This window comes from Astyanax mexicanus, chromosome 9 (assembly GCF_023375975.1).
Source record: "Astyanax mexicanus isolate ESR-SI-001 chromosome 9, AstMex3_surface, whole genome shotgun sequence".
In the NCBI taxonomy this organism is placed as follows: Eukaryota; Metazoa; Chordata; class Actinopteri; order Characiformes; family Acestrorhamphidae; genus Astyanax; species Astyanax mexicanus.
In genome coordinates this window covers 36626139-36644300 of record NC_064416.1, presented here as the reverse complement: position 1 = coordinate 36644300, position 18162 = coordinate 36626139, and the positions used below count along the sequence as shown (strand labels likewise).

The 18162-nt window shown below is 38.5% G+C and overlaps 2 protein-coding genes and 1 long non-coding RNA gene across 6 annotated transcripts in view; 1 reads left to right on the top strand and 2 right to left on the bottom strand.

The window, feature by feature from the left end:
* The window catches only part of LOC111191710 (uncharacterized), a 121200-nt gene that overhangs the window by 72734 nt on the left and 30304 nt on the right, over window positions 1-18162 (bottom strand). The gene's annotated exons all lie outside the window — the stretch shown is intronic.
* The window catches only part of LOC107196883 (extracellular calcium-sensing receptor-like), a 35005-nt gene that overhangs the window by 14303 nt on the left and 2540 nt on the right, over window positions 1-18162 (top strand). The window contains exons 1-6 of one of the 3 annotated variants that reach the window (XM_049483748.1): window positions 10875-11153; window positions 11263-11554; window positions 11790-12581; window positions 12723-12950; window positions 13082-13205; window positions 13362-14306. In XM_049483748.1, the coding sequence (XP_049339705.1) occupies window positions 10942-11153; window positions 11263-11554; window positions 11790-12581; window positions 12723-12950; window positions 13082-13205; window positions 13362-14269 (2556 nt within the window). In that variant the 5' untranslated portion in view covers window positions 10875-10941 and the 3' untranslated portion in view covers window positions 14270-14306. Of the gene's footprint in view, window positions 1-10874; window positions 11154-11262; window positions 11555-11789; window positions 12582-12722; window positions 12951-13081; window positions 13206-13361; window positions 14307-16249; window positions 16563-16681; window positions 16974-17152; window positions 17948-18162 lie in introns of those variants that run through there. The other 2 variants (XM_049483746.1, XM_049483747.1) reach the window with 2 other exon arrangements.
* On the bottom strand, window positions 4779-10582 carry LOC111191707 (extracellular calcium-sensing receptor-like). Its single transcript, XM_022667321.2, has 6 exons — window positions 7816-10582; window positions 7404-7695; window positions 6473-7264; window positions 6140-6367; window positions 5881-6004; window positions 4779-5760 (listed from the first exon to the last, which is right to left on the bottom strand). Exons 1-6 carry the CDS (start codon window positions 8025-8027, stop codon window positions 4853-4855), a joined length of 2556 nt encoding a protein of 851 aa, XP_022523042.2. The 5' UTR covers window positions 8028-10582; the 3' UTR covers window positions 4779-4852.

Sequence of the window (18162 nt, the reverse complement as noted above, 5' to 3'; positions counted from 1 at the left end):
TGTTTAAGGCCAAAGATAGAGGTAACCAGAGCATCCAACGTTCCTTATACATAATTTTTTGGCTTTGGACCATTTTTTTTTTTTACTGTTTTTTCCACCTGTATTTTCTGTGCCCCCTCAACCAGTAAATATGGGAGCTAACAAGCTCGCTGTTTTGATCTATTGCCTACCTACACAGCAGGGACTGTTGTATTGTACATTTTGTGGTCTACTTGACATTACAAAGTAAACAGCCTATTTTTTTCCTTTTTTGCATTTTATAATCATATTTTTCAGTTTTTGCAGACTTTTAGCCCCTTTAGCTTAGCACTTGCTATGCTAATCTCAGCTGGCTACTGGGACTTTGTGTGGCTTATTTGATGAATAAACTTTGTTTTTGCGTAAGGTTTATACTTTCGCTGATGGATTACTGGCTTTCCATCCACTATTTTGGATATTTTTGCTGTTTTTTAAGAGTCGGCAACGTTATTGCCCGCTATGCTATGCTGGGCCTCTGGATGCTAATGTAAGCCTCATGGGCTAGCGCCAGACTGCTGTTTCGTCACTTTATTCAGTAAAAGACTGCTGTTTTGTGTCATGGAACATGATTAAAGACTGTTCTTAAAGGATCATTCTTTTTTGGAAGGTAAATGGCCCCTCCTTTCTCAATATTGCAATTTTTCGGCCTACTGTTAACGCTACTAACTGCTAACAAGTGTGTAGCTTTGTGCTTTTTGCTGCTTTTTAATTTTATTACATTGGGACACTGTTGATGTGTTTTTTCCATTTCAGTGGACTGAACTCCGTGGACTCTGTATACCGCAGAACAAGCTGGTGCTAGCTAACTAACCACACTGTGGGTTACACATGGAGAAAATGCTTAACTGTTTGAGTGTTATGTTACCTTCGTAAGGACTCATAATATCATTTTTCCCCAAACGGTGTGTTTCAATTCAGCTTGCAAGTGCATAGTGATCCAGTCTGCTCTTCACAGAAAAACAAGTAAGACTGTTCCTATACCTGGTTTTCTCATCAGTATTGCACTTATATTTTCTAGCAGTGTTCACTAGTAAATGTGTAGACGTATAACTGTAAACTGATTAGTAACTGTCACATGCTTTGAATTAAGTCAATTTTCATTCACTATAGTCACTGTTTTGTGTATTCTGGGGAACTTGAGACTTTTTGCATGTCAGTTAAAATGGATGCTTTTGATGATCAATTGTCTTACACTGACATTGACTTTAGGACTGTTTTAATTTCTTGTTACAAATTCAGACAGAAATATTGAGACAGTTGAATTCTGAATTTAAGACTACTGCTATTAGCCAGGGTGTTACATGATCTGTGCCCTTAAGTACTTCCACACCTTATGTGCCTACTTACACAATATGTACCCCTAAATCTAGTCAGCCCAGGGTAAGATTTCCCCAGATACATGTCACACACACAGGGCTAAGCTCAGTGCTTCTTGTAGTTCACAATGATCAGTTAGTTATGCTGCATCTGACCCTGCTGTGCTAAATAGCACTTCACGTGTGCTTGCTTCACTACTACAGCCCTCAAAAATGAAGCCAAGTTAACACCAATTGAATGGTTGCCTGCTGTTACTGACTTCAAACACCAACATGGGCTTGTCTGATATGCAGATTCTAACAGAATTACCACGTTACTTTTCTGGAGAACCTAGCCGTTGGTTCCAATGTCTCAAATCCCACTTAAATAGCTGGGATGACCTTTCTGAGCTCTTAAAAAAAGCCTTTCTGCCTTCTGACAACCAAGAAAGAGTATGGAAGGGTATTCTTGATTGCTTACAAGCACCTAATAAACCACTCTCAACGTTTGTAGCACATATGTTGAGTGAATTCAAAAAGCTCAGATACCCTCCTCCTGAACCAGACCAGGTCAAACTTATCTGCAAACATGCTCAAGAAAAGAACACAAAGCTTTGTATGGTACTCGTCTATCTTCAGTAGTGGATCTCCTGCTATGTGCACATGAAGTGCATGCTGCACTCGGCCACAGAGACTCAAGTAGCCCCCTGGCAGTTCCTACTAAATCAGCCATGGCTCTCATCTGCTTTCTATGCTCTTTGCCCGATTTTACTTCTCAAACATGTCCTCAATGTAACCTTACACTTTTTCAGGGGGACAGGGGTGACAAAGAACATGTGGCTGACTTTTTACCACAACACCAGATTGGTCCAAGCACACAGTTTAGGGATTGTGAGCATTTTAAAAAGAAAAATCAGACGGAAAGGAATATGAGGGGCGGGAGGCACCACCAGCATGATTCTCAACAGTCCTCAATAGAACAAAAGCAGTCTAATCATGTGACTACCACTGCTGATGTACATCATTTAGGGCATCGAGTAGATTCTTCCTCTAATGTTTGCTGGAGCAGATTCGGTCAATGCTCGACAATGACATCACTAAGCCTGCTTCAGGGCTTTGGGATGCACCGATCATCATTGTTTCTAAGTCTTCTGGAGAAGCTAGATTTTGTGTGGATTATAGAGGTCTCAACCAGGTGACTATGAAAGACATATCCTTTACCAATAATAAATGAATCGCTTGATTTTCTTTCTAGAGGAAAGTTCATCTCAACCCTAGACATGGCAATCGGGTACTGGCAGGTTGGGGTGGAAAAAAGCTCTAGACCCAAGACTGCTTTTATATCCCACTATGGCTTATACCAGTTCAAGGTCTTAGCTTTTGGTCTCTGCAACGCCCCTGCAACCTTCCAGAGGGTGATAAACACAATCCAGATGGGCCTTATCTATAAACGTTGCGTAGTGTACCTTGTTGACTTTGTTATTGCCTCATCAACGTTCGAGCAGCATCTCCCAGACTCCTGGACTCTAAAACGGGAAAAATGCCAGTTCTGTCGAAATGAGCTGAAGTTCTTGGGGTACAAAATTTCCCCTGAAGGTATTCTCACAGACACTGATGTCAAGCACTTTTTTTCCAGACTGACAGATCTCAATTACTTTCTTTTACATTTGTTCCACAGTTAAGTTATGTTTTAACTAAGTGGCAGTTTGTTACACAGGGTCATGTAGGTTTGGATTTTTTCCCCCCTTAATAATGAAAACCCTGATTAAAAAAAATAATTTTATGTTTACTTATGTTATCTTTGACTAATACTTAAATTAGTTTGATGGTCTGAACATTTAAAATACTTTAAAACATCAATTAAAACCCCTAAAGGGCAATGTTAGGGTAAAAATGAGTGTTAATTAAGCATCAATGAGGCACTAACAATGGACCATCCAAGTAACATTATTTAATTTTCCTAAACTATAAAAAGGCTTTTCAGACAGAATATCCCAGTTGTTCTCAAAGGAGATCACAAAGAGAACATAAACTGATAAGCCAAAACAGCCTTTATAAATGCTTGGAAGGACTTTCTAATTTGGAGGCCATGGTAACATTTTGAACTCTCTTTGATACGCTCACCTGCTGACCAATGAGAGGCCTGGCTGGAGTGCTGGGGGACGAGCCAAGCTTTTAAACGCAGGGTCCAAGATGGCTGGCAAAAAGAGAGGGCTGTTTTTGCACCATGTGCCATGGCTTTTGTTTGGTTTCAAATCTCTCATGTTAGAGCTACTCAGTTTGGATATTTTATTAGCATGTTACATGTAAGTTTATTTCACTCTTTGTTTTAGGGATATATTGGTTTTACGGTATTTTATCCGTAGTGTCTACCATTGTTTTATTAGTTTCTTTTTTGTGCGACTCTCTATTTCACACACTGAAGGTCTCTACTCTGTTTAGTCTCTGTTAGGTTAAAGGTTTGTTCTAACTCTTTTGTAACTTAGAGTAGGGATGCCCCCTCCCCCTTGGAATTCTTCCAGTGTTGATGAGAAAACATTAATTTTAAAATGTGACTTTCTAATTGCATTCTTGTAAATAAAGCTCTTGTAATAAACCCTTTTCCTCCTGCCTTTTACTTGATTTTATTGAATAAAATGTCACACTGATCCCACATCCCATAGATATAAAGTGGGATTGTAATACAATAAATACCTTTACAGGAAACTGGTGCCACACAAGGATTTGTTAAGTGGTATTTGTTAAACTGAGGTCCACATAAATGTCTGGATTCCCACAGTTCTGCCTAGTGCCCTTTCTTACCAGGGCTAAACAAAGCACCTGGTTTAAATAGAGTTGTCACATGGGTAGGTATGTGTGAAATTTATTTTGCTAATTGTAAGGTACAGCTTTTTTTTCTTACGATACTTAAAATACTTCTATCCCCATTTGACATCATCTTGATCTTGAACCTTACATGTCTCGGTTTTGGCAACCCACAGACGAAAAAACAGGTTCTGTGTCTCAACAGTGTAGGTTTACATTGAGTACAACAGAGGAGCTTGATAGTTTAAACCCTTTAGAATTTTCTTTGTCTGCAAAATTATGTCCTAAAACGTCAGATTTCCACACATCCTAAAAGTAGACAGAGAATGCTTTTAAATAAATTGAACACATTATAATTGGTTATTTATTAATGAAAGTTACATATTACATATGTGAGAGTGCCAAAAGTATGAAAACCAAATTAGCAGGTAGTTTGAGGGTAAACATACATTGTGGCATACATCTTAATCAAAACTTAAATTTAAGTGTTCCTTTTAGTTCCATTGTCCCGTTTGTATTAAAACGGACAGCTGGCCATGCATTTGTCCTTTAAAAATAGAATTTGCATGGTTCTGAAGAACCAACTGAATTCCAATATGCTATTGAAAATTGCAACTTGCATACAGAATACAACAAGGGTACACACACACTATTTCTATATTGATTTGAACATTTAGGATACATTATTTTATTTTAAACGTAGGACAACAATAGTTATTTTAAAGACAATTATTTCATTTAGCTGGCACTTTTGCCATCATTTGTTTTTTGGTGTTTTTCTCTGGTTTCAATATGATTATGTAACATTTTGGTAGAAATATACAGAAAAGTAAACCAAAACTTGAGGCCAAAATAGCAAATATCTCCACAGCGACAGTGAACTTTCCAGGAGAACTGATATAAGCTGGGATGAAGGTGATCCAGACTGCACAGAATATCAGCATGCTGAATGTGATGAATTTGGCTTCATTAAAGTTATCAGGCAGCTTACGAGCCAGAAAAGCTAAAGCAAAACAAAAAAAGGCTAAAATTCCTATATAACCCAGCACAGCCCAGAAACCTACATTTGATCCTAAACTACATTCTAAAATGATCTTTTCTTTGTAACGTTTTAGATTTTTAAAAGGAAAAGGAGGGGATATTGTTAACCAAAGGATGCAAATTAGGACCTGTATGAGAGTGAAAGCAAGAACACTGAGTCTCTGCTGTGGAGGCCCGAACCATTTCATAGCATTACTGCCTGGAAGTGTAGCTCTGAAGGCCATTAACACCACTATTGTTTTCCCCAGAACACAGGAGATGCAGAGGACGAAAATGATTCCAAAAACAGTGTGACGCAGCGCACAGGACCAATCAGAGGGTTGACCAATGAAAGTAAGTGAACAGAGGAAACACAGCTTCAGAGAGAAGAGCAGCAGAAAGCTCAGCTCTGAGTTGTTGGCTCTAACTATTGGGGTATTTTTATATCTGAAGAAAATGGTTGTAATTGATACTGTCATGAATGCACCAGCAATAGACACCACTGTCAGTAAAATTCCCATAGTTTCTTCATAGGACAGAAATTCAATTTCCTTTTTTACACATTCATCTCTGCGTGTATTTGACCAGTAGTCTTGGTTGCATTGGTGACATTTAATTGAATCTGTCAGTGAATAAAAGAGAAAAAAAGGATTATTGCATATAATTTATGTTGACGTAATTTCTTCTTTCCTCTTATAACAATTGGAATTGAAAGAACAAAGCAAAGATTATAAAACTGTACCTGTAGTATTACTGATCTCTCCTTCTGCACATGGTATGCAGTCAAAGCAGCAGATCGGCTTCCCTTTCTGTACAGCTTTCCTGGTGCCTGGAGGACAGCTCTCACTGCACACTGACCTCGGCACCTAAAATAATGTACATATAAAACTCTTCCCATATAACATACGTATAAAATATTCACTTTTATATACACAAAACTATTATGTGGTATGTTGGTTCAGTGGTGTTGACTGTGGGGCAACATTCTTTTTCATGCTCACCTGCTTGCTATTTTGAGCCCACACAATAGAGTCCATGTTTACTGCTAATCGATCATAAGGTGGAAAAGAGGAGTCATAAAGTCCAACAGTGACAAACTCATGCTGGTGTTCTTGATTTGTATGCCAGTTTATAATCTCATATTTTGCAGGAGGATCACCATTTTCATCAAAAAACACTTCTTCTCCATCTTTGGTTTTAAAATGCACCTTTTTGAGATGTTCTAGAAACTTAACAAAATAAGAAAAAATATACATTGTAAATGTTATTTGAAAAAGGGTGTTTGTAATGAACACATTCTCTATTCAAGAATCAGAACCAGACTGTAAACTTACAGTGAGAGGATCAGGCTGCTTCTTTGTGGGGCATGTTTGTGTACAGCCCAGAAGGTTGTGAAGGGCATGAGCAACAGCATAAACTCCTTTATACACATTATTGAAAATAGGCATCAGGGACATGTCAGTAAATGTGTTTTCCACTTCAGACACTTTCTCTTCTCCTGTGCACACTGATGTATTTTCAGATTCATTCAGCTTTATAAATGTGCACTGAAACAAAGCCTCCCAGAGTTCTATAAAAGCAGCACTTCCTACAGATTTCAGTGGATGTATATCAAAAATGAAGTCTTTCAGACCTGTTACTGTTGTTTTAGGGATGGCTAGGCCTATGGCTCCTTGCAGTATGTTATAAACATCCATTGTAGCCAATTCTGTATCAAATATCCAGGCCTCAGATCCCACCCACTGGTATCCAGTGATGTTATGCTCATGAAACACATGCAACAGACTCTCTAAGTCCCAGTTGTCAAGAAATCCCACTATTACTCGAGAAGTGGAGCTTTTAATCTGCTCAACAATTCTCACCACCTTTTCTTGTGAGTAGGTTCTGAAGAATGGAAGGGAATATTCTAGGCATATGCCTATTTGTTCGGCTGCTTCAGTAAATGCAGCCATTCCACTGTTACCATAATCATCATCTCCTCTGATTGCTCCCACCCATGTCCAGCCAAAGTGCTTCACCATCTCTGCCAGTGCTTTTGTCTGATGGTAGTCACTGGGAATAGTGCGCAAAAATGAGGGATATTTCCTTTTGTCACTGAGACACTCACAGGTGGCATAGTGGCTGATCTGAAATAGATTTATATAAACATGTTTTTGTTATACGTTTCTTTGCATTTAGGTTTAACACCAGGTATTTTTTAAATAAACAAAATACTTTCATGTTAAACTGGTGGATTTTTTATTGTGACAAAATTCAGTTCCTTACAATGGAAATGCCGAAAGGTCCGATAGTGCTTGCAATAGCCATTGACACTGATGAATATGTCTCTCCGATTATGGCCTGCACCTGGGCTGGTTTTGAACAGGGCTCATCCAAAACTGTCTGTTCATTTCCATTAACAAGTGCCATGGCCATTCTAACCCCAATTGCTGTGGAGGTGCAGCTGTCATAGATCCTGTAGCCCAAAAAGACACCAGGCAGCAAAGAGGAGCTGTTGTTGATCTCCTCTATTGCATATATCAATGTCTGTGAATACTGGAAGGCTCTGAAATTAAGACTGTACAGAAAATGTTATCAAATCATTAATGATGTATATATAAATATATATGTTGCACTACATTTAAATTATAAATGTTTGTATTAAGTGTGAAAGGAAATGCTTCATCTTGCTGCTTACCTTTTGCATTTTAGAGGAGGTGGTTTAAAAACATAGGACATATCTGGGATCTCAGAGCTGCTGTGAAAGGAAAATAGTCCACCAACTATAATATCTCCATCCTTTGATAGTTGTGAAAATGCTGACTCTCCTTGGAGGCTACATGTTGCATTACCACCTGAAACACTAATTGTGGCCATGACCACATTCAAAAGAGTAAAAAGCAACTCCATTTACCTATTACAGACAACTATTCAGTGTGTGCTAGGTCTGAAACCTCATCTGAATGGATGTGAAGGACTTGTTATTTGTTATTTATATGGAAGGATGAATTCTCTGTGGTAAGATTACGCTGAAGGACAACAGTGAAAGGAGGTGTGACTTTCAAATGCAGAAATCTGAAAAGAGATTTTTTGTGCACGTTCAATGTCTACTTAATGTGAAATATATCTCATATACAGTGCATCTGGAAAGTATTCACACCTTATTCCAAATTGAATTATATTAATCTCTTTCCTCAAAGTTCTGAAAAAGTTTCCTCTTGAGAGATCTGAAAATTTCTTAAAAATAAAAAACTAAGAAATCACATTTACGTAAGTATTCACAGCCTTTCTGCTGCTTTGAAGGTCCCAATGAGCACAGTGGCCTCCATCATTCGTAAATAGAATAAGTTTGGAACCACCAGGACTCTTCCTAGAGTTAGCCGGCCGTCTAAATTGAGCATTCGGGGGAGAAGGGCCTTGGTCAGGGAGGTGACCAAGAACCCTATGGTCACTCTCTCAGAGCTCCAGCGTTCCTCCGTGGAGAAAGGAGAACCTCGCAGAAGGACAACCATCTCTGCAGCAATCCACCAATCAGGCCTGTATGGCAGAGTGGCCAGGCGAAAGCCACTCCTTAGTAAAAGGCACAAGGCAGCCGTCTGGAATTTGCCAAAAGGAACCTGAAGGACTCTCAGACCATGAGAAACAAAATTCTCTGGTCTGATGAGACAAAGACTGAACTCTTTGGTGTGAATGCCAGGCGTCATGTTTGGAGGAAACCAGGCACTGCTCATCACGAGGCCAATACCATCCCTACAGTCAAGCATGGTGGTGGCAGCATCATGCTATGGGGATGTTTTTCAGCAGCAGGAACTGGCAGACTAGTCAGGATAGAGGGAAAGATGAATGCAGCAATGTACATTGACATCCTGAATGAAAACCTGCTCCAGAGCGCTCTTGACCTCAGACTGGGGCGACGGTTTCAGCAGGACAACGATCCGAAGCACACAGCCAAGATCTCAAAGGAGTGGCTTCAGGACCACTCTGTGAATGTCCTGGAGTGGCCCTGCCAGAACCCAGACTAGAATCCGATTGAACATCTCTGGAGAGATCTGAAAATGGCTGTGCACAGACGTCTCCCATCCAACCTGATGGAGCTTCAGAGGTAGTGCAAAAAAGAATGGGCAAAACTGCCTAAAGAGAGGTGTGCCAAGACTTGAGGCTGTAGTTGCTGCCAAGGGTGGTTCTTCGGATGCACTGTATATAAAATATATGAAGTATATCTCATATCAGTGAAACATGTTAAGGTCTTTGTGTATGGGACAAATAATTTCCATATATACAAACATGCTGGATGTGGCAGAAATCAGCAGGGGGAAAAAAATGTGTGACTTTGTCAAGGACTAAATGTTTGAGATGAACAATAAATGGCAAGACTTGTAAGATAGACAGGACTGCCTGACAGTCAGCAGGCAGTCTGCAGAGGAGGTTCCCATGACAAAACTAAAAGACTAAAAGAAACTAAAAGAAACCAAACTAAAAGAAAGGATACTGTCTATGCAAAAAGATTAACAGGATCTTGGAGTTATGGAAAAAAGGTGGTTGGCTGGTCCAATAAGACCCAAATAAAAATGCTTAAATATGCAATGGTTATCATGCACATGCAGCAGGATGAGATGTGACATATTCACCCTATAACCATCATAAAATATTTTTGGAACAGTTTAAAGTAGGTGGGATAGCTTATGCATCAATGAGGCTGAAGCACCCAATATCTATTCTATTGTGGGTATGTACTCTCTGTTCCCTACTGAGTCTTTCTACAAGCCTTGATTGTACAAAATTATTTTATAGAGTGGGTACACTTATCATATTTTAGTCACTGCACACTTGTTGGAAAAAAAAATATTCTGTCTGTTCTGAAGACCAGAGGACATTGGGTCAGATTGTGGCCCAATCTGGTCAGCCATTTTTAAACAATTAGGAATTTTATAGTGTTCGTCTGTCTCACATATTGACATCACCCCAAGCCATTGGACAGTTTATGAGAGCCAATCAGCAAATGTGAAAACCTTCATTCAGCCTAAATTACCCTGCACCATAGGCATTCACTCAACCCTTCATTTCCATTTCGGTTTAAATTTTTAGTGCAACCTAAAAAAAAAAAAAACAGATGAGGGAGACATTATAATTGCAATATATATACTAATGTTTTTGTGCTGACTGAATTCAATACAAACCAATTTACAGTGTGTTTACCTTCTAGTTCTAAAGGTTTAAAAAGCTCTGCAATCGGTTGTCATTTAAATTTGTGCACCATTTACATTTTTTACATTGCAGTCAGACTAGTCTAGCCCTTGTCAAAATCACTCTGGTTTCCATGCTTGCTTTCAAGGTTTCAAGTTCCACATTGTACAAAAATATACTTTTTTGCTGTGACTGGGTTAAATTGACAAGTCATACTGCCATTATGTATTTACAACATTTCTTACAATGGCTCTGAGAGAATTACCATATTGTACATATAAAAACACTTTTTTCGTTTTCTAATAACACATAGACATGAAGAAAAGGGTATTTAAACATACACCTTAGCAAAAGTACAAAAATACATTTTAATAATATAAAATAAAAAACATACTTTAAAAGAAAGAACCATACAATTACTAAGCATGACAAATGAAAAAAAAAAAAATAGAGACCTTATTTCAGAATGCTGCTAAGGTCACACCTCTTTTGGCTGTGGCTCATCTGCGTAATCTTACCACAGAGAATTCACCCTTTCATATAAATATAAATGGCACCAGTCCGTCCTTTCACCTCAAACACCAGGTCTGGCACACAATCTATAACTACAGTTATTTGTACTAAATAGTTGGATGGGTTAATGGAGTTTCTTTTTACTCTTTTAAATGTGGTGATGGCCACCATCAATATTTCAGGATCAAATGCAATCTGTAGTCTTCAAGGAGATTCAGCATTTCCACAACTATCAAAGGATGGAGATATTATAGTTGGAGGGATTTTCCCCTTGCACAGCAGCTGGGAGAACCCAGACTTATCCTATGTTGTAAAACCACCTCCACTGAAATGCAAGAGGTAAGAAACAAAAGGATATATAAACTTTTAAATTTTGTGTAATTTATTGAATTGGTGTACCGCAGTAAATATACATAACATTAATTATTTGATGATTTTTGTTGTCCAGTGTTAATTTCAAAGCCTTCCAGTATTCACAGGCCTTGATCTTTGCAATAGAGGAGATCAACAACAGCTCCTCTTTACTGCCTGGTGTCTCTCTGGGCTACAGAATCTATGACAGCTGCACCTCCACAGCAATTGGGGTTAGAATGGCCATGGCACTTGTTAATGGAAATGAACAGACAGTTTTGGATGAGCCCTGTTCAAAACCAGCCCAGGTGCAAGCCATAATCGGAGAGACATATTCATCAGTGTCAATGGCTATTGCAAGCACTATCGGACCTTTCGGCATTTCCATTGTAAGAACTTGTCTTGTGTATTAGAGAATATTATACTTAAACAGTGCACAGTACATACAATGCTTTATTGTGAATCTTGCTTAGATCAATTACTATGCTACTTGTGAGTGCCTCAGTGACAATTGTTGTCTTTTAAAAGCAAGAAGAAATGTTGTAAATGTATTTCTAATAGTATTTTGTGTTAAACTTCAACTTGACATGGAATTGTATGAGCAAAAATATTAATTTGTTTCAGATCAGCCATTATGCCACCTGTGAGTGCCTCAGTGACAAATGGAAATATCCCTCATTTCTGCGCACTATTCCCAGTGATTATTTTCAGAGCAGAGCACTGGCAGAGATGGTAAAGCACTTTGGCTGGACATGGGTGGGGGCAATCAGACGAGATGATGATTATGGTAACAATGGAATGGCTGCATTTACTGAAGCTGCAGAACAATTAGGCATATGCCTAGAATATTCCCTCCCATTCTTCAGAACCTACTCACAAGAAAAAGTCCTAAGAATTGTTGAGCAGATTAAAAGTTCCACTTCTCGAGTGATAGTGGGATTTCTCACTCAATGGGACTTGGAGATTTTGCTCCAGGTGTTTTTTGAGCATAATATTGTTGGATACCAGTGGGTGGGATCTGAGGCCTGGATCTCTGATCCAGTACTTGCTACAAAAGATAAGCATAACATACTGGAAGGAGCCATTGGCCTAGCCATCCCTAAAACAACAGTAACAGGTCTGAAAGACTTCATTCTGGATATAAATCCACTGAAATCTGTAGGAAGTGGCATATTTACAGAATTCTGGGAGGCTCTGTTTCAGTGTACATATACAAAACAGAATGAATCTGAAGATAAACCAGTGTGCACAGGAGAAGAGAAAGTGTCTGAAGTGGAAAACACATTTACTGACATGTCCCTGATGCCAATTTTCAGTAATGTGTATAAAGGAGTTTATGCTGTTGCTCATGCCCTACATGACCTTCTCCATTGTACACAGACATGCCTTACACAGAGACAGCCAAATCCTTTCACTGTGAGTTTACAGTCTGACTTTTTTTTGTTTGTTTGTTAAAAACACTTTAAAAACCCCTTTAAGTAAATATATATAAATAAATAAATAAAATAAGATTCTTCCATTTTTTTAAACAATGTATATTTTCTCTATTTTGTTAAGTTTCTAGAACATCTCAAAAGGGTCAGTTTTAAAACCAAAGAAGGTGAAGAAGTGTTTTTTGATGAAAATGGTGATCCTCCTGCAAAATATGAGATTATAAACTGGCACAAGAGTAAAACAAACCAGTATGAGTTTGTCACTGTTGGACTTTATGACTCCTCTTTTCCTACGAAAAATAGATTAGCAGTAAACATGGACTCTATTGTTTGGGCACAAAACAGCAATCAGGTGAGTATGATGGGGAAGTTGCAAAAAGGTATTTACAATGAATATTTATTCTTTATTCTTATCACAGATGCCGAGATCCCATAACAGTTGTGTGTGAATATGTGAATATTTCCTATTGTACGTTTTTTTAGGTGCCGAGATCAGTGTGCAGTGAGAGCTGTCCTCCAGGCACCAGGAAAGCTGTACAGAAAGGAAAGCCGATCTGCTGCTTTGACTGCATACCATGTGCAGAAGGAGAGATCAGTAACATGACAGGTACATTATTAGATAAATAAAGCAATCAAGACACACTGTCTGATTTACCCAACATAAAAAAAAAATATTTTCAAAGTCTTCACATTTCATATTTCATATTTTGATTTGATAGGATTCACTTACAAAAATTAATCTGTAATACATATATTTTCACAGATTCACTTAAATGTGACCAATGCAACCAAGACTACTGGTCAAATCCACACAGAGATGAGTGTGTAAAGAAGGAAATTGAATTCCTGTCCTATGAGGAAACAATGGGAATTTTGCTGACAGTAGTATCTATTACTGGTGCATTTATGACAGTAACAACAGCAATTATATTTTTTAAATATAAAGACACACCAATAGTCAAAGCGAACAACTCAGAGCTGAGCTTTCTGCTGCTTTTCTCTCTGACTCTATGTTTTCTCTGTTCACTTACTTTCATCGGTCAGCCCTCTGATTGGTCCTGTGTGCTGCGTCACACAGCTTTTGGAATAATCTTCGTGCTCTGCATCTCCTGTGTTCTGGGGAAAACAATAGTGGTGTTAATGGCCTTCAGAGCTACACTCCCAGGCAGTAATACTATGAAATGGTTTGGGCCTCCACAGCAGAGACTCAGTGTTCTTTCTCTTACACTCATACAGGTCCTAATTTGTGTGATTTGGCTGTCAATATCCCCTCCATTCCCTTTTAAAAATCTAAAGCACTACAAAGAAAAGATCATTTTAGAATGTCATACAGGATCAAATGTAGGTTTCTGGGCTGTGCTGGGTTATATTGGACTTTTGGCTCTTTTGTGTTTTGTTTTAGCTTTTCTGGCTCGGAAACTTCCTGATAACTTTAATGAAGCCAAATTCATCACATTCAGCATGCTCATATTCTGTGCAGTCTGGATAACCTTCATCCCAGCTTATGTCAGCTCTCCTGGAAAGTTCACAGTTGCTGTGGAGATATTTGCTATTTTAGCTTCAAGTTTTGGTTTGTTGTTCTGTATCTTTCTTCCAAAGTGTTATATAATCATATTGAAACCAGAAAGAAACACAAAAAAACAAATGATGGGGAAAATGGCAGTTAAGTGAGGTAATGATCTACACAACTCATATAAACATGGCCATATACTTATCAAACAAAATAAATTAGTCAGTAAGAAATATTCAGAAGCATTTGTCTGATTATGTAGTTTCTGAAGTTAGAAAACTCTGTATAACTGTATTTTACACTTCTGACGTCTTTCATTAAAGTGTTGTAAAATGGACCATTGCTCAATGTATTTTTTTCCCTATTTTTGCTCTATTTAAATTACTACCAAAAAACAAATTGCATAATATACAGTGCAGGTAGAAGTAAAAAAATCTAAAAATTCTATAGTCGAGACAGAGAATATTTAGTTCTATCTAATAGGTCGGCGGGTGGAGGGGGGGGTGTTGCAGAATAGACAGTAATAGACAATCATCAACTCAGCAATAATGCGGAGGTTAAAACCCCAGCAATGCTCCTGAATAGCAGCATAATGATCACAAATGTATACAATTATTATTAACTATAATTTTGGTCCATCTGCGACAATATCTGGAAAAAAGGCTCTACCAGGAGTGAAGGGCCAATAGATGCAGGCTTAGACGCTGGCCTTCCATTGCTTTTTTATAAGCTCAATAAAACATAAGACAACTTTTTACTCATAGGTTCCTAATTTCTTCTGTAAGGCTTTATCTGATAATGAAGAAATGGTGAAATGTCAGGGATTTCTTAAATAATGGCTAAACTCATAAGTGTGTGTCTGCTAACTAGGGAGAGTACCAAACCACCAGACAAAGCCACAAAACGTGGTTGCTTGTCAAACTGTACTATTTAAAAGGGGGGTTGGAGTGGATAATCCAACCTCAGATTGTTATCTGCCATGATCTCAGCTAAAGTGACAGTGCCTCTTATTGCTCTTTGTGGCCCTCATTAGTGACTGGTCCTTTAATGGTTGCTCTCTAAGGGGGGCAAACAGGTGGTCATTGCATCCTGGTCTCATAGGGAATTTGTGAAAATATGCAGAAATTACTTATTAGCTAATACAATAAAAATCAAACATTTTGAACAGAGAATGTTACAAATCATCCAGTGTATTTTTATTACTTGGATCTACAGCCCAATATAGACCTACACTTTACCTAAGCCTTACACCAACCAGTGTAACCAGTTTCAGTGGCACTCAGCCTCAGGGGAGGCCACTGCTTCAGATTCTCATAAAATATCTTGACCTTTTATAAACATTAAGCAGGATGTTTATCTGCTTAAGACATCCATATTCTGTTGGCAATACTTCTGTACAGGGACAAACTATGTGTGTGCATTTGCACATCAATAACTCATCAATAATTCATTATTTTGAAGAGGTGTTCACCAATTCTTGGACATATTGTTTTCAGCCTAACTGACCATAAAAGAGCATTTTGTAGTTCTATAATTACAGACTGTAGTTCATTCACTGTCCATTAGGCACTGTCTATTAGACACTCCGATCTAGATGTTTCATCCTGTACATGTAAAGTCAGAAACAGAAGCTCTGAATCCGTTGCTGCACAGTTTGTATTGGTCATCCTCTGGTTCTTTATCAGTGATCACAGGTCGCTGCCCACAGGAGACTGCTGGCTGAATATTTCTGGTCAGTGGACTAACTATTCTCAGTCCAGCAGTGACACAGAGGTGTTTAAAAACTCCAGCAGCACTGCTGTGTCTAATCAATTTGTACCACACACTAACAAACCATCACCATGTCAATGTGGTCACTGCAGTGCTGAGACCAAATAATAGCTGTTCTATGGTGGTCCTGACTATTGAAGAACAGGGCGAAAGGAGGGTAATAGTGAATTTAGAGAAACAGATGCAGGACTACAGTCTGTAATTGTATAATCATTACAAAGTGTTCTATATGGTCAGTTTTGCTGAGAAATTGGACAATGAATGTAGAAGCAATTTGGTGTTAATAATATTCTGACTCTTCACAGATTACTCACATTTGAAAGACACACCTCTTTTTACTGTGGTTTAATGGCGTTACTTCACCCTTCCAACTGTATAAATAGCACAAATTCTTCCTGTCCAACCAGATGAAACATCATACTTGAACGCCACACTTACTAATTATCCGTACTTCACAGTGAGATATAGGTAAATGGAATCTCTTTTTACTCTTTTGAATGTGGCGACGGCCATCATCAATGTTTCAGGGGGTAATGCAATCTGTAGCCTCCAAGGAGAGTCTGCATATCCACAGTTATCAAAGGATGGCGAGATCATAATTGGAGGGATTTTCCCATTTCATAGTGACTGGGATGTCCCAGACCTATCTTATTTGGTCAAACCACTTCCACTGAAATGCAACAGGTAAGCAGCAATAGAAAATGGGATTTCACATGCTGGTAGAAAGTGTATTACATTAGGTAAGTTACATGTTACATGACTCACTTTATGGCTTTGCTTTTCTCTCATTTTGTTCTGTAAAGTCTTGATTTTAGAGCCTTCCAGTATTCACAGTCCTTGATATATGCAATAGAGGAGATCAACAACAGCTCCTCTTTACTGCCTGGTGTCTCTTTGGGCTACAGAATCTATGATAGCTGCAGCTCCACAGCAATTGGGGTTAGAATGGCCATGACACTTGTTAATGGAAATGAGAACTCAGACTTGGATGAGCCCTGTTCAAAACCAGCCTATGTGCAGGCCATAGTGGGTGAGACATATTCATCAGTGTCAATGGCTATTGCAAATAGTATCGGACCTTTCAGTATTCCTGTGGTAAGCATCTGAATTGCAAATATATTGTAAATCTGTTCAGTAACTATTTTTTAAGTCAAACTATATGTGCAACTCTTAATAGTATGCTTTTATCCCTGTTGACAGTGCACAATCCTCATGATTTTATGACTGAACATAAGAACATAATGACTAAAAAAACTTGTATAAATCTGTTTCAGATCAGTCACTATTCCACCTGTGAGTGTCTCAGTGACAAACAGAAATATCCCTCATTTCTGCGCACTGTTCCCAGTGACTATTTTCAGAGCAGAGCACTGGCAGAGATAGTAAAACATTTTGGTTGGACATGGGTGGGAGCAATCAGAAGAGATGATGATTATGGTAACAGTGGAATGGCTGCATTTACTGAAGCTGCAGAAGAGTTAGGAATATGCTTAGAATATTCTATTCCATTTTTTAGAACCTACTCGCATGAAAAGGTCCTGGGGATTATTGAGCAGATTAAAAGCTCCACTTCTCGAGTGATTGTGGGATTTCTCGACAACTGGGACTTAGAGAGTCTGTTGCATGTGTTTCATGAGCACAACATCACTGGATACCAGTGGGTGGGAACTGAGGCCTGGATATTTGATACAGAATTGGCTACAATGGATGTTTATAACATACTGCAAGGAGCCATAGGCCTAGCCATCCCTAAAACAACAGTAACAGGTCTGAAAGACTTCATTTTTGATATATATCCACTGAAATCTGTAGGAAGTGCTATTTTTAAGGAGTTCTGGGAGGCTCTGTTTCGGTGTACATATACAAAACAGAATGAATCTGAAAATACACCAGTGTGCACAGGAGAAGAGAAAGTGTCTGAAGTGGAAAACACATTTACTGACATGACACTAATGCCCATTTTCAGTAATGTGTATAAAGGAGTTTATGCTGTTGCTCATACTTTACACGACCTTCTCAACTGTACACAAACCTACTGTCCCACAATAAAGCAGCCTGATCCTTTCACGGTGAGTAAACAGTCTGCTTAAGCACTGCAGGTCTGCAACAATGACCAGATAATATAGCACTTTCTTATTAAGGAGCAATTTCCTGCATAGTTTCTTCTATTCTCTGTCACTTAAATTTATAAACTAACTGGATAACTTACTGGATTAGTGGTGCTGGGGCCAGGTAATGCCTGACTGATACATACAAATAGATAATATTTAGCATTTATGTTTTT

Excerpts from the sequence above, each read along its gene's own strand:
- LOC111191707 (XM_022667321.2), bottom strand. The coding sequence starts at position 8,027 with ATGGAGTTGCTTTTTACTCTTTTGAATGTGGTCATGGCCACAATTAGT. Across the intron at positions 7,696-7,815 it reads CCTCCTCTAAAATGCAAAAG|TCTTAATTTCAGAGCCTTCC; the intron begins GTAAGCAGCAAG and ends TTTTCTGTACAG. Across the intron at positions 6,005-6,139 it reads GGGCTCAAAATAGCAAGCAG|GTGCCGAGGTCAGTGTGCAG; the intron begins GTGAGCATGAAA and ends ACATTATTTTAG.